General features: G+C 35.0%; 1 protein-coding gene across 9 annotated transcripts in view; it reads left to right on the plus strand.

Annotated features, from left to right (window-relative positions):
* Positions 1-14,791, plus strand: part of EYA4 (EYA transcriptional coactivator and phosphatase 4) — a 364,174-nt gene that overhangs the window by 298,709 nt on the left and 50,674 nt on the right. For all 9 annotated transcript variants that reach the window (XR_008199925.1, XM_052646010.1, XM_052646009.1 and 6 more), the window contains 6 exons: positions 1,522-1,614; positions 6,652-6,718; positions 8,247-8,389; positions 8,567-8,710; positions 10,426-10,505; positions 12,547-12,712. Coding sequence is in view for 8 of the 9 variants with exons in the window: in XM_052646010.1 (XP_052501970.1) it covers positions 1,522-1,614; positions 6,652-6,718; positions 8,247-8,389; positions 8,567-8,710; positions 10,426-10,505; positions 12,547-12,712 (693 nt within the window). In the remaining variant the exon portion in view is untranslated. The remainder of the gene's footprint in view (positions 1-1,521; positions 1,615-6,651; positions 6,719-8,246; positions 8,390-8,566; positions 8,711-10,425; positions 10,506-12,546; positions 12,713-14,791) is intronic.

Genomic DNA, 14,791 nt, shown 5'->3' on the forward strand with positions numbered 1-14,791 from the left:
GTGGTTCACAAGTGCAATATAGATTACCTTTAGTATTAGTAAACCTATTTTACAAATGTCATTTATAGATGTAGACATGTTTAAATGGGAATTTAGCCACAATTAGAATTTGGAGATTCTGAGACACTGTCTCTTGCCTTAGTTTTGCTGGAGGCTTTGGATGGTTCCTTTCTGTCATATGTCAAAAGTCACATGAGGACCCTGCATCATTGAGAGTAGCTGTTACACCTATCTAAACCCTGCTCTGGATCATCTCTATACAGATGAAAGGAATTCTTAGTGCTGCCTGTGAGGCAGTATGGTTTAGAGTTTGGATTCTTTCCAACCTTTGCAGTTTGAATCTTCCAGCGAATCTTCATGACATAGTTAAATCACGGATGCTAAATTAACACCAGAGCTCACTGAGGGAGGGTGCAGCCGATTCTGTTCATGTGGAAAGGGAACGTAGTCATTACTGCATGTTTCTCCATCATTAACTGCTTTTCTAACAGAGTAACATTGCTGACTTGCTTGGTTGGTGGATGTGCTCTGAGCCCATTATTCTTTCGGCCATATTTGTCCATAGTTGGCTAGTCTTCAGCTTTCTTTATAGTTCTCTGCTTGCTTCTGAGGTTTTTAACTGTATCATTCCACTTATGACTAGGAAACATAAGAGGTGTCAAGTAGAAAATAATTTAGTGTATTCCCTGGCTGCTGTGATACATGGAGCTTTGCCCACAAGGGAAAATATGGTGTGACAAAATGGGTGGGGGCTTTTGCACAGCCCCCGCCAAACTCGTTGCATCTAATAATGACAGTATTGTGTACCTCAGTGGCGACATCATTGCCAATGAGGATTTTGCCAAGATATACCACCGCAAAGGAGAAATGATATATTAAAGAGTTTTCAAAAGCTGTACTTCCTGCTGTAAAAACCATCTCCTATGCTTGTCTCTATAATGTATTAAAGATCATTATACTATTAGAATAAAAAAAAAAAACAATACCTTATGGCTCTTTTGTCTTTTGTAGAGCAGAAATTTATTGAGTGCCTGATTTTTCTCCCACTATATGAATACACACCCAGGTTTCTGTGTACGCATATGCCACCATTGTTCTTAAGCAGTCTTTTCTTTTAATGTCTTCTTGGGAAGAATAAAATACAAGCAGTGAATCTCTGTTATGATTTGGATTCAGTGTGCTAAAGACTGACTGATAATTCCTTTCTCCTACCGTTTGACTATAATATCAGAGTGTGCTTAGGTGAGTTAAAAATGCAAATACGTGTATACTGCTGTTTCACTGTGTCAGGTTAACTGCCTTTAAAAGCCAGATTCGAGAGAAGCAGCTTAGAGGATTTTTAAATTAAATCCTCTATAAATGCATGTCCATTTAGAAGCTAAATTAACAAAACTCTCCTCATCGACTTCTCAAGTTTTCTCTTGCATGCCCATGGTAGCTAGAAAAGCCACTAGTTGAACAGTCAGCATCTTTGATATAAAGTTAGAAATATAACTCACGTGTACTTATTCTTCTACGTAGTGTCTCTCCTTGCAGTCAAAACAGAGCCTTTGAACAGCAGTGAAACCACAGCCACGACTGGAGATGGAGCGCTTGACACTTTTACTGGGTCAGGTAAAGCCTTAAGCTGTGTCTTGTTCTGTACACATTGTGGTCCATGTCGTCCTCCTAGTGAATAATCGATAATTTGGATTTTTATAAATTCAGCAATAAATTTACTTTTGGGAAAACGTATTATCATAAAATGATGTGTTTTTAGAAATAACGTTTGGAATTGTTTTACTGCATCTGCAGTTGACAACCAAGCAATGCCCTGACTTTCTTATTAGAAGTAAGCAAAACTCGCTTCTTTCATAATTATTTTATATAGTGTTTGATTTAATTATTAGGTTGTAATAGTCAACTTTGTACCTTCAACTTGCCCATTTGAATGACTAAAAACTGCCTTCTCTCCAACATTCGAGATGTAAAACTATCCATTTGATTCCTTCTAAATAACCTTGTTTCCTCTCTGGGTTTTAAAAAAACCCTCCTGTGTAAGCAGCTGAGTGACAAGTATTAAAGGTTAATGGGCTGCAGGAGAGCACATGCTGGTCGCATTAGAACACAGCCTCTGAGAGCACTGACTTTCCCTCTATTGCTTCAAAGAGAACAATAGTGTGTCTTTAAACATCAATCCTCTTTAAATATAAATACCTGATAACTCCCAGGTGGGCACAAAGGACACGCATTGAGTTGACTTAAAGATCCTCCCCGCCTCCTGGCCCAATACAATATTTCATTTGGTTGATTATCTGATGAGAGGACTTTTTTTAACTTGAGGAGGAATTTTGTATAGCAGAAAGATGAACATTAAACCTAGAGAAGTATTCATGATATTAAATATTGGTTCTGTTATTCTACTCTAATGTATTTTATACTTATTCATATTCTCACATACAAGAATTTGATGTGGGTATGCTTCTCATGTAAAAAGAGTGGAGGTAAAGCCTTTAACTCTAATGTCATTATAGCATCTATTTGATTTTTATAGATGCAGATGATACCATTTCATTGGTTCACGCTGATTGGAAACAGCTGCCATGTAGTCAGATAAATATTAGTACTCCAAACAGAAAGATACAATAATTTATACACTTTGTATAGAGAAGCTTTGGAGAAGGAACTGGCAACCCACTCCAGTACTCTTGCCTGGAGAATTCCGTGGACGTTCTGTTCATGGTAGGCTGCTGCCCATGGGGTCGCACAGAGTCAGACACGATTGAAGCGACTTAGCATGCATGAGTGCATTGGAAAAGGAAATGGCAACCCACTCCAGTATTCTTGCCTGGAGAATCCCAGGTATGGAGGAGCCTGGTGGACTGCCGTCTATGGGGTCACACAGAGTCGGACACGACTGAAGCGACTTAGCAGCAGCAGCATAGAGAAGCTTGTGTCCTAATTCACAGCCTTTCTAGCAATTCTCTTGCTGCTCAGGAGATAAGATACTAACTTACCCTAGCATTTGTATTACTAACTTACTATAACTATTGTAAACTTTCTGCAAAACAAATGTATATATGAACATGGTTTTTAAGGTTAAGAATGAAATTAAAGAATTGCTGACATACTTAAATAGCATACCACAAAGTTAATGAAAACTGACTGAAAAAATTATAAGATGTTAGCTCCAGAAGAAATTGCAGAGGTCTCTGATGATCCATTTTAAGAAGCAAGAGTATCGAAGCACAGAAATGTTAAAGATGGTTAAAGCCAAACAGTCAGGGCCTCCTGGGTGGTCACTGGTATAAATGAGTCTAGAACAATGTCCTGGTCAGTCCAAGAGTCCTTTCTTTAAAAGTTTATTGGAAAATATAGATATGTTAAAAGAAATATGTGTGAACTGTCAAGCTGTCTGGACTTTACTGTCCGGAATTTCCTTGTATTATACAAATAGTTTCCCAGATTTCTTTTAAGAATTATCTAGGGTTGGGCTGTCCAGAAAAGTAGCCACTGGCCAAATGTGGCTATTTAAGTCTAAATGAAATAGTATTTGGTTAAAAAGCAAAATTTTTTAATCTAGTCACATTAATTATAAGTGTTTAATAGTTGTATGTGGGATATTTTTAAATAGTGGCTTGTTTAATAGTTGTATGTTTAATAGTTTTTAATGGCTACCATATTGGACAACTCAGATATAGAATATTTCCAGCTCCATGGACCAAGTCCAGTTGTGTGTGTGTGTGTGTGTGTGTGTGTGAGTGTGTGTGTGCTCACGCACGTGCAGTTAGTCACTCGGCCATGGTTGACTCTTTGCAACTCCATGGACTGTAGCCTGCCAGGCTTCTCTGTCCATGGGATTTTCCAGGCAAGAATCCTGGAAAGGTTGCCATTTCCTCCTCCAAGGGATCTTCCTGACCCAAGGATTGAACCCACATATCTTTTGCCTCCTGCATTGGCTGATGGGTTATTTACCACTGCTCCACCTGGGAATTCAAGTTCAGTTGGACAGAGTGATTTCGGTCAGAGATTCTCAACAGCACTGCTGTTAAAAATGTGACCTTTTTTTTCTTGTGGAAGAGCTGTCTTCTGCAATAGAAGGTGTTTATCAGTATCCCTGGCACCTATCCCAAGTTTATTGTAGCATGCCTCCATTGTGACAGCTTACCGTGTCTCCTGACATTTTTAATGCTCCCTGGCAGGCAAAATTTCCACCCACCCTGCTACTCATCTCCCATCTCTCATCCCCTAGAGAGGCAGTGATCTAAAGTATTAAGGTTGCTTGATACCACCTTGTGAGAATCTGATAATATTCATTAAAAATATGTTTTACCTAATTTTCAGGCATTCTGAAGACAGACACTTTTGATTACTTTTATATGAGGAAGTGATGGAATATAATACCTTGTGTGCTTTGTGTACATTTTTTTATTAATTAAATGCTGATAGGGAATAAAAGAAAGGTCTCCTAAATTTGTACGTGGTGTTCCAGAAATCATACTGGAGAGATTAGGCTGTTTTGTGAACAGTCTTTACTTTGATCAGCGTAATCTCAGTTTACTTTAATCCAGTATTGTCGTCATTTTTCATTATCTGCAGATTTATTAGTTAGAATAAAATGTATACTGCATAGTCAAGAAGTATACATTTTCTAAGTTTTATATAAACAGTTTTCTGAGTCATAGGTTTTGTTTTCTACTTAAAAAATGAACATATAGACATTAATATAAAATTTTAAAAGTTGCACCTTTGTACTATTATGCATACATTATTCTAATGATGTCTAGATTCATTCATTAGAGGGAAGAAGCATCCTGTATATTCAGAATTGTGTTCATATATGTGAGGCTTTTTAAAAAATAATTTTGTTTGGCTAATTTAATAAAGCTAAATATTTATTTTCATTATTTGATATTACTTTAGAAAAGCCTTGTGTTTCACAATCTTGAGAATAACTGATTAGTATAGTCTGTCTAGCATGTACCACAATGAAGTTTTATCAATGAGATGAAAATGTGGAATTAAGCCTTACTTAATCATATTTACAATGAAGTTTTATCAATGAGATGAAAATGTGGAATTAAGCCTTACTTAATCATATTTCTGCTAATCATTGTTAATTAATGAATCGGACTGAATTTCCTATGCGATATACTGTTGCTGTTATGCAATGTATGTTTAGTGCCCATAGTGTGATAGAAAAGCCTTGTTCTAATTGAGTTGATTTGAAAGCTTTGAACATTTTTAATGCTTTTAATAAACAAGTAGAAAATTAATGTCTCATTGCTCCACGTATTTTTAAATATACCTAGCAAATTCACTTAAATTTTGGTTGCTGAAAACATGTAAGACGTTATACCTCAAATCATATTCAGTGATTGTCAAAATTGTTTCATAATATTCTTGAAAATGTACTTTATGCACTATTGCTATGAAAACTATAATATACTCTCCATACTCAGAGCTTACAGTCCAAATAGCATTTTAAATACATTAAATTCTATGTGTTTATGAAGCAATAGATCACAAGGATACTTAATAGCATTTGGATATAGAAATATATCATGTTTCATAAAATAGTTAGCAACCTAAACCTATTTGTCACTTTTACAATTCTGAAAGTTTAGCTCCAGAATTATGAACAACTTAGAAAGGACACAGTACTTTGAAGTATAACTATGATTGATTAGGCTAAACTAATTCCAGCGCTGCATTGTATACTACTTTAATCTTTTTGAAAAGTGAATGAACAGCAGATGGCCTAATAAAGACACTCTGTGTGCTTGCCCAGTGTGGATTGGCTCTGAAGGGACGGCCTTAACACTTTAGGGTCCATATATTTGCAATACATCTGTCTTAGTCAAGGCAGATGGTTAAAGGAAAAAGAAACTTCCAAACTTTTGGAAATAGTCCAATTTGGGACTGCATGTTTGGCTGAAATGTTGATAAGACCTGATTTTCACCTTTAAAATCTTCTCAAAAAAGTCTAGTCTGTGAGAGTTCAAAATACATTTGTAAATAGGATTGCTGCTGGATGTCATAGTTCTGCTTTTTTCATGTTGCATTGTCACTCAGGCTTTCTGTGTCTATTCCAGTTATTACGAGAATTATTTGGACTCTGCATTTTAACTACTCATCAGATTGACAAAATGAAAGGAAATAGAAAGCATTATCATTTTATAACTTGAAAATGAAGGTTGAAACATCGCATTTTTCTTAATTTTTATTTAATTTCTATTAGAGTAAATGCAGGAAGAACACTATCTTGTCATCATGTGTGGAATTTAAAACATGAAGTTTGCAAATGAAAAGGTTTACTTTTATATCATGAAAGCTTAATTACTTATAATCAAGGTTATTTATTCATAGCATATTAATGCATAAGAGCATGCCACTGATTTGAGAAAATGGAAGAATGATGAAGGGGATTGATTTGTGAGAAGATTTCATGTCATTTTCCTAGAACAAATATGGAACAGTTTAATTAGAAGAAAATGTATAGGCATCTGTTTCTGTTTAGAAAACGAATGAATTTTCTATTTAGAAAATGAGTGAATTTTTTGAAATACCTCTCTAACATGGTCATTTCTTTAAATTAGTTTTGATTACTCCAGTGAAACCAATGAAACATATTTATGAAGCAACCTTTTTTCTATTTTTTGTATCTCACAGTAATAACAAGTAGTGGCTACAGCCCCAGATCTGCGCATCAATATTCCCCACAGCTGTATCCTTCCAAGTAAGTGGTCAGTAGTCTTTCAGATTTGTTAGAATAATTTTCTGGCATTATTTTGATTAATCATATTTACACAATATAATAACTTTAAGTCAGGATATATTTATATATATAAATGTTGCTGCTGCTGCTGCTGCTGCTGCAAAGTCGCTTCAGTCATGTCCGACTCTGTGCAACCCCATAGACGGCAGCCCACCAGGCTCCCCCGTCCCTGGGACTCTCCAGGCAAGAACACTGGAGTGGGTTGCCATTTCCTTCTCCAATGCATGAAAGTGAAAAGTGAAAATGAAGTCGCTCAGTCTTATCAGACTCTTCATGACCCCATGGACTGCAGCCTACCAGGCTCCTCCGTCCATGGGATTTTCCAGGCAAGAGTACTGGAGTGGGGTGCCATTGCCTTCTCTGAGATAAATGTTATAGGTAGTTAAATAGATAGATTTTTTGATAGATTCATTGGATAGATTAGACCTATAAATAAATATCTTTCACAAATCTAGGAATATATTCACTTTTGTCCGGACAGTTCCTTTAATTTCGAACATTTATATATTTTGAAGAAAGCATCAAGCGCAGATCAGAATATACTGATTTTTTAAATAAAAATTTGAAAACAGTTACTAGTTTAAAGAAAATCTGAAAAGATTACATTTTACTCAAACCTCAACACTTCATAATTTGTTCCAGCTTTATAATATTTTTATTGGATTTTAACTTCTAATAAACATTTTGGAAAAATATGCACTATTGCTTGTATGACTAATGTAGTCAACGTTTTGAGGACAGTGGTAAACATTTCAAGCTTAATCATATTGGGTGTATATCTGAATTTGGTTGCTGTCAGAGAGATATGTCAAGATTTGGGATTCCTGATCATGCATATTTAAAAGTTATTTTCTACAGCAGCTACAGTGTTTATCCTTAAGCATAGGCTAGAGATTGGATATCTATTTTGAGGACATTCTGTAAGATGTGGCAAGATAAAGGGAATGGCTTTCCATTTCAAGAAGCTGCATACTTTAAAAAAAAAAATTTTTCGGTAAGATTTTTAGTTCTTGTAAGGAATTCTTCCTAGGGCTTTTAATGACTTTTGTAATCATAACATGGCATTGGGTCATGCATGGTAACAGGAAATAATGCTCATGAGTTAATTAATCAATTAACTGACCTGGGCTCATTAATTAACTGACCTGGACTCCACTTTCCTCATCTATGTATCAATTGGAATACTATTTCAGATGTAAGCAATATAGACCTGGAAGAGACTTTCAGGATGATATCTAAACCAAAGTTTTCTTTTCACAGGTGAGGTATAGACTTAGGAAGTTTGTTTGTCCAAGGTATTGAGACTGGGTTATAGCAGAGCCTGCTCTCCTGACATTCAGACTTTTGTCCTTTTCTATATTGTAAAAATGGTATTGTGGATAAAGAAGAGGATTACTTCCTGGCTATTATCAGGTTTCACTGAATCTAAGCTGTCTGAAATAATATGCAGTCTTTGTTGCCACAGTAATGCTATTTTTCTGATATTTAGGCCCTATCCACACATTCTTTCTACACCAGCAGCTCAAACAATGTCCGCCTATGCAGGCCAGACTCAGTATTCGGGAATGCAGCAGCCAGCCGTCTACACTGCCTACTCACAGACAGGACAGCCCTACAGCCTACCCACTTACGGTATTTCCCTTCTTCTCTCTTCTCCTTCTTTGGTTACAAGCAGGTAATCCTGCTGGCTAGTAGCTGTGTGTTCTAATATTCTTATATAAACTCTTATATTCTAGTATAAGTTGCAACTCATGTTACAGCACAATCATTTTACTAATAAAATGGTTTGCACATGCACTTTCCAAACAGATCTGGGCGTGATGTTACCGGGCATCAAGACAGAGAGTGGACTCTCACAAACTCAGTCCCCATTACAGAGTGGGTGCCTCAGTTACAGCCCAGGCTTCTCTACCCCACAGCCAGGCCAGACACCTTATTCTTACCAGATGCCAGGTAAGCAGCCACCCAGGATACATGTTAAGTGAGAAAGAATTCTTTGAATGAGACTCCTTGGCTTCAGACTAAGAATATATAGTCATGAAGACAGTATTAAATGTTACCACTGCTCAGACGATACCATTGGAAAAGATAACTAAGAGGGAACATGATGAAAAGAGCTCAACATACATCAAGAAACATGACCCATATTAAATTTAAATACTGAAGCTTAAGTTGCATAAAATTGGCAGGAAACTACGTCCAAGCAAAGCAACCTCCAAGCCAGTCACCACACCAGTCACATGTTTGGCATCTACTTAAGGGATTTCAAAGATTCATGACAAAATCCAACATTTTCTTGTCAGGATTCCTTATGTATGTAATGCTGTTTTGACTTAATTTAAAATTGAGTTAGCACTTTTCTAAGTCCTATATTTACTGTTGAATGATTGAGGATTTTTTTTTTTTCTTTTCTAAAATACCTCCCCCCTGTTAGTACTATATTTCTTACATAGGAATATTTAAATCGTTTGTACCTCCCCTCTTAAAACTTTTTTCTCCATATATGATCATTATTTTTCTTTTTGTGTTTGTCTCCAATTAACAATTATTTTTGAACATTGTATAATAATTGCAGAAAATAATTTAGTGACATGGTAAAAACATTAAAAGCTTATTTTTTACCTGTCATTTTTTTCTAATGATTAGTCATAGTTTGGGGGCTGTATGAACATTATTCATATGAACTAATATTGACATTTTGGTTGATTGACTAAAATGAAACAATTACTTAGGCCTTTTTTGGCTGAAATGACAGGTGTCTTTTTTCCTTATAATATTGGTAGATAAATATTTGCATACATGCCTCAGCCACAGTGAGCTGCTCAGCTTAAATTGGCAGTGTAGAAAAAGCCATAGAGACATTTCCATTTATTCCCCAAAACACTTTTATATTGGATATTCCTGGGTACATTAATTTGCATTATTACCTAATACTATTGCTATTCAAAACATGTTGATAAAAAAAAAAGTCAGCTGCCTTAATAGTCTTTTATTCCTTAACAAGTGCATTGCATGAGAACATATTTTTTTGAATCTATAGATTGATAGTTTGCTTGTTTTTGCCTTAATTTCAAACAACTAAATAACTTGCTCAGTTTGTCATAAAATTTTAGGTTATCAAACCTTAGATGATTATGGTATAAACAGTTCTCCCTTGGGTCTGAGCCCTAGCCTACAGCATTTTTGTTCTAAGGAAAGGACATAAAGGAACAAAAAGATGGGATGCTGGAAGCCTCATTTCTAAACGGATTCTGTATGTTTATTTCCTAAACTAGCCTCAGCCAGTTGTTTAAACGAGTAATTTTTGTCTGCATATGCAGTTGATATGACCATTGGAAAGTTGCAGTTGTTTCCTGGAAGTAGTCTCACTCTTGCTGTTTTATTCTTTGAGTACTTTTCTACGTGTAGACATTGGCCCTTGAAAGTTATCTGAGTCCTTGGTAAGACTGTTCCCACAAACTTCTGTTTAACTCTACAGAATTCTAAAGGAAGGAATTTACCAGTTGTCACAAGAAAAAGCCAAGCATATTTCCCTTGAAAATCTCTCCATTTCAAATCTCACTGCATCAACAAAATTTAAAATATATTGCACTGAATTATGCAAAGTGAAATATTTTAATATTTTTTGAGAAATACTTTTTTAATGCAATTTGTTCTTTTATCTCTAGGTTCTAGTTTTGCACCATCTTCTACTATTTATGCAAATAATTCAGTTTCAAATTCAACGAATTTCAGTGGTTCACAACAGGTATAGTAGCTTTTTATATTTATGCTTTTTATATATATCAGATTTTTGAAGAATAGTATCAGGTTAATAAACTTTATTTATTTAAAGTTAAGACAGCATTTCAGAGTAGTAAAGATTAGCTATCTAGATTCTTGGGATATGTATAATTATGGGTATTTTAAGTTTCCTGATTGCCAAAGGTTTACCTTTTAAACCTTTAAGCCATGATTGTTTTAGTCGTAGGAGGAAATGAGAAAATCTACTACATCCTTTCTGATTATCTTAAACCATAATAAATTAATTTTATTTTTTCTTAGTAAAAAAGTTATGAAAATTGATAGGTTGAACTATAATCAATAATCAGATTATGATTAGAGTATAGAGCATGCTTGGTCCAAACCCAAATCATTTTTTTCCAAAACAAAATGCATCTCAGACTCCACACAGCTTTTATTTTTTAGTTCTATTAATTTTTTGATAACTTTAGTTCCTACTCTCCTGAGAACTGCAATTTTTTGCTTTTGTTGCTATACCTGCTCCTAGAATTCCTTAGCCCTCCTAGTGATGTTTGCTTAATCATTTCATGAGTTTTGAAACCGACGATTGTTTCTAGAATCATGTTAGAATTATATGTGGAGCAAGAAGCAATGTCTCTGAAAGGGTGAATCAGCATGGAGGGAGATGAATTTGTGATATATTCAGATACTTTCTTATTTTCTCCCTCTCAGTCATGTTCAGAGTAGTTGAGATGGAAGGATAGTTGATTTCATGGGTAAGCAATACACTATTTTACTCTTAACAGACTTGCTGGACTTCTGTATATTTTAAAATAAAAGTTATTGCACAAGCATTTGCTCTTTGGATTTACTGAAGGAATTATATTGCCTTCTCCTGTCAATTCTTATTAAGACAACAAGAGGCTAAGGGGAAAATTTAATGATTAAACAGTGGAATAATGTTAATAATATTTTTGACAAGATTGAACTGCTAATTTGGCATTAGTTTGAAAAATAGTTTCTTAAAACACTAAACATCAAAACCAGTATGTATGTTTTATTATAAAAAATTAAGAATTTTTGATAATCCAGGTAGCTTAGTTTCAGTCACTCATTTATTAATACTTGAATACCTGTTAGCCATTAGATTTTTGACTATGCATTGAAGATTTGAGAATCATAAGTCAGTGTTCCCTGCTCTCTGAAAGGATTCAATCCTCCTGAAGACATAGATATGAAAATAATATGGACAAGGGGTAGAATATTTTAATATAATAATAGAAATATACACTAGACAGAATGGAAGCAGAAGGAAAATACTGCTTTGTTCTACTTGGGAGGATTAAAAAAGGAATATGTAAAAGGATTTTAAAGGACTATTTAGATCATTTTAGGATTATTAAAAACTTTTAAGAAAAAGCAAGTGAGAGGAATTGATGCAATGGCTTTCCTTTTTCCTTAACAAATGATGCAAACTAAATATTTGGAAACCTCACTAAACATTTATTTAAGTCAAGGTCTCAGGTGGAATGTAGCCTGTGAGAAACTGGGTAAGAAAATCTTTTAATCATTCTATTACAATTATCTCCTGCCAAGAAAACAAAATTATCAAGGGCAGCCTAAAAAGGGAACAAATACCACGATAATGCAGCCCAGGGTCTGTATGGAAGTGAAGGAAGGGCACACCTCCTTGCCGGTGATTTTAGAAGATGAGATTGAATGCTGTGAATACAAGCATCTCCTTCTCTCCTCTTCAAGTGCATAAGATCTGACAGTGTACACCCGTGGATGCATAATTCTGAGTAGGGGAGTGAAGCATATATGATCTTTAGGTAGATTAAAATGGACCTGGTTTGCAGAACCCCATATGGTATTTCATTACTGTGTGCATGCAGAAGATGCCCACAGAATGGTCTCTGCTTTTTAGGATCACCGTAAAGCTGTGAACTCCAGAACCAGTGGAGGCAGATAGTATTCTTTCTGTTACCTTGTGATTGCTCTTCTTTGGAGCATGCCAGAGGACAGTCTGTCTTTCACACACACACACATCTCAATTGTTATTTTAGGATTATCCATCCTACACAGCCTTTGGCCAAAACCAGTATGCACAGTATTACTCTGCATCGACGTATGGCGCATACATGACATCAAATAACACAGCTGATGGCTCATCCTCCACGACCTCAACCTACCAGTTGCAGGAATCTCTCCCAGGACTGACTAGCCAACCAGGTACAGATCTTCATCCAGGTGAAATATTTTTTATATGTTTTGCTTGTCTAATAATATGGAGAAAATGGACATTAAAAAAAATCTCCTTTAAAAAAGACTGAAAGCTCACAGATAATTGTGCTGGTGTTTAATCTGTGCTAGTGCTGCTGTATTAGGTAAGGTTTCTCTGGCGTTTCAGAAAACCCTTCTTTTATTAGTAGGTGTGGGATAGGCAATTCTAATCTCAAATGACAGAATATGTATAAATATGAAGATAAAAAGGTAAGTGAATCTTTTTCCATACTAATTATTTAGTGGAGATCTTAACAACATGGAAAAGTAGTAATATTATCTTCTTTGGGTAAAACTGATAATATTTCCTTTATGCTTGAGAAACTGTTTGACTTATTCACCTTATGAGTCATCAGTAGCTCAAGCCAGTGAAGATTTCCTATATTCTTAGGATTTTATATATATCTTAGGATATTCATAGGGTCCTTGGTAGGTAATTTAATACCTTTGTCTGATAAACACATATTTAAAGTCCATTATATTCTTCATTATCTGTATTCTTACTAGAATTGTATTTGCTGACACGTTTAACACTCGCCTTAACCTCCACCCAGCCTAAGTTCTGTGTTCCAATTCTGTCCTGATCCTCTTTGAGTAAATACTTAACATTTCGTTAAGAGTCTTACATTAATTTAAAGAATGAATGATTTCAGAATCCTTGCTTAGCAAATGGTGGAAACACTTCAGGTGAGGAGATGTTTGATGTTCCCATCACACTGTAAAAGGTGTTTCTCACTGGTGAATATGTGGGGAAAACAAGACAGGATAACTATTCAGAAGCAAAACCACAGGAGAAGTATTTGATCAAGACATCAGAGACTGAGTGATAAGACCAGCAAAGTGTTTTGGAATTTAGTAGTATTGCACAACCAGGAATGAAAACTATTTATACACTAAAAACTTTTTATGCTGAGTAGAACTTTGGGTAGAAGATTGACTTTGAGCTAATGTCAATATGACCACAAGAGTTTCTCTGCAGGAAAGACACAGATGGGTACTTTCTATTATCTAAAGAATAATCAACTTTCAGAATCACTCTTTTATTTATATTAAAAACACTAAATGTAGACATGTAGGTATGCTGAGTGTATGACTTTGAATGTAATACATTTGCATGTGACAAATATGTTGTCTCATATTCGCTATCAGAACACTGCAATTTCTTCAGCTTCCCATTGGTTGCTAATGCCAATGAATATCGTTTGACATAATTTTCAGATCTTATGAGACTTTCTGTTGAATTTAAAGAAGAAAGTATTTCTATATGTAACCATATCATTCTCTCAACCAAAAACATAACAATGTATTTGTCTGGATCTTTAAGAAATTCTGTGACCTCAGAGCTGTCGTCAAGATAGTTTTTAAGTCTGATTTTGCCTTTGCAGACTGGCATGCATCTGAAAAGTAAACAAGTTCACAACTATGGGAATTTTCTCTATTATTGATGAAATCTGAGATATTTTGTTTAAGGGCATAAAGAGTATTTTCCATTGACTGGCTCTGCATTTGGACTCAAAGCAGAGACCTAACAATTAAAATTTATGAAAACAGTTTTTCATAAATCTTTCCCTGTTGACTTCTCCTGTGTTTAAAATGGAAACATACGTTAAGTTCTATAAGAGACAGCTGGTTGCTCTGATTTAGCGATAAACCTAATGAAACAAAGTTGGATATGAATATCCAAAACTTAGAAGGTGCAGTTCTTCATTATGGCACTGATTAAAAGATAATTATTTAATCATGTGTAGTATTGGCTCAGGAAAAAGCCTAGGGCAATGGGTAATGACTGAGTTATTTGAAAATTACGAATAACATTCAGTTATTTATCAATACTTTACCTTACTAGGTAATTTGACAATGTATTTAAAGAAACATTACCATGCTGATTAAGAACAGATATTTTAGTTTATTATCTTTGAAAAGATATTTCTTTGCCTTTACCATAAAGTTTATCTTAGGTATTTGCAGTCAGAACGTTTGATGACTGATTGGCACATTAAGCTTACTGATAGCTTTATAGCTCCTTTT

This window comes from Budorcas taxicolor, chromosome 9 (genome assembly GCF_023091745.1).
Source record: "Budorcas taxicolor isolate Tak-1 chromosome 9, Takin1.1, whole genome shotgun sequence".
Classification (NCBI taxonomy): domain Eukaryota; kingdom Metazoa; phylum Chordata; class Mammalia; order Artiodactyla; family Bovidae; genus Budorcas; species Budorcas taxicolor.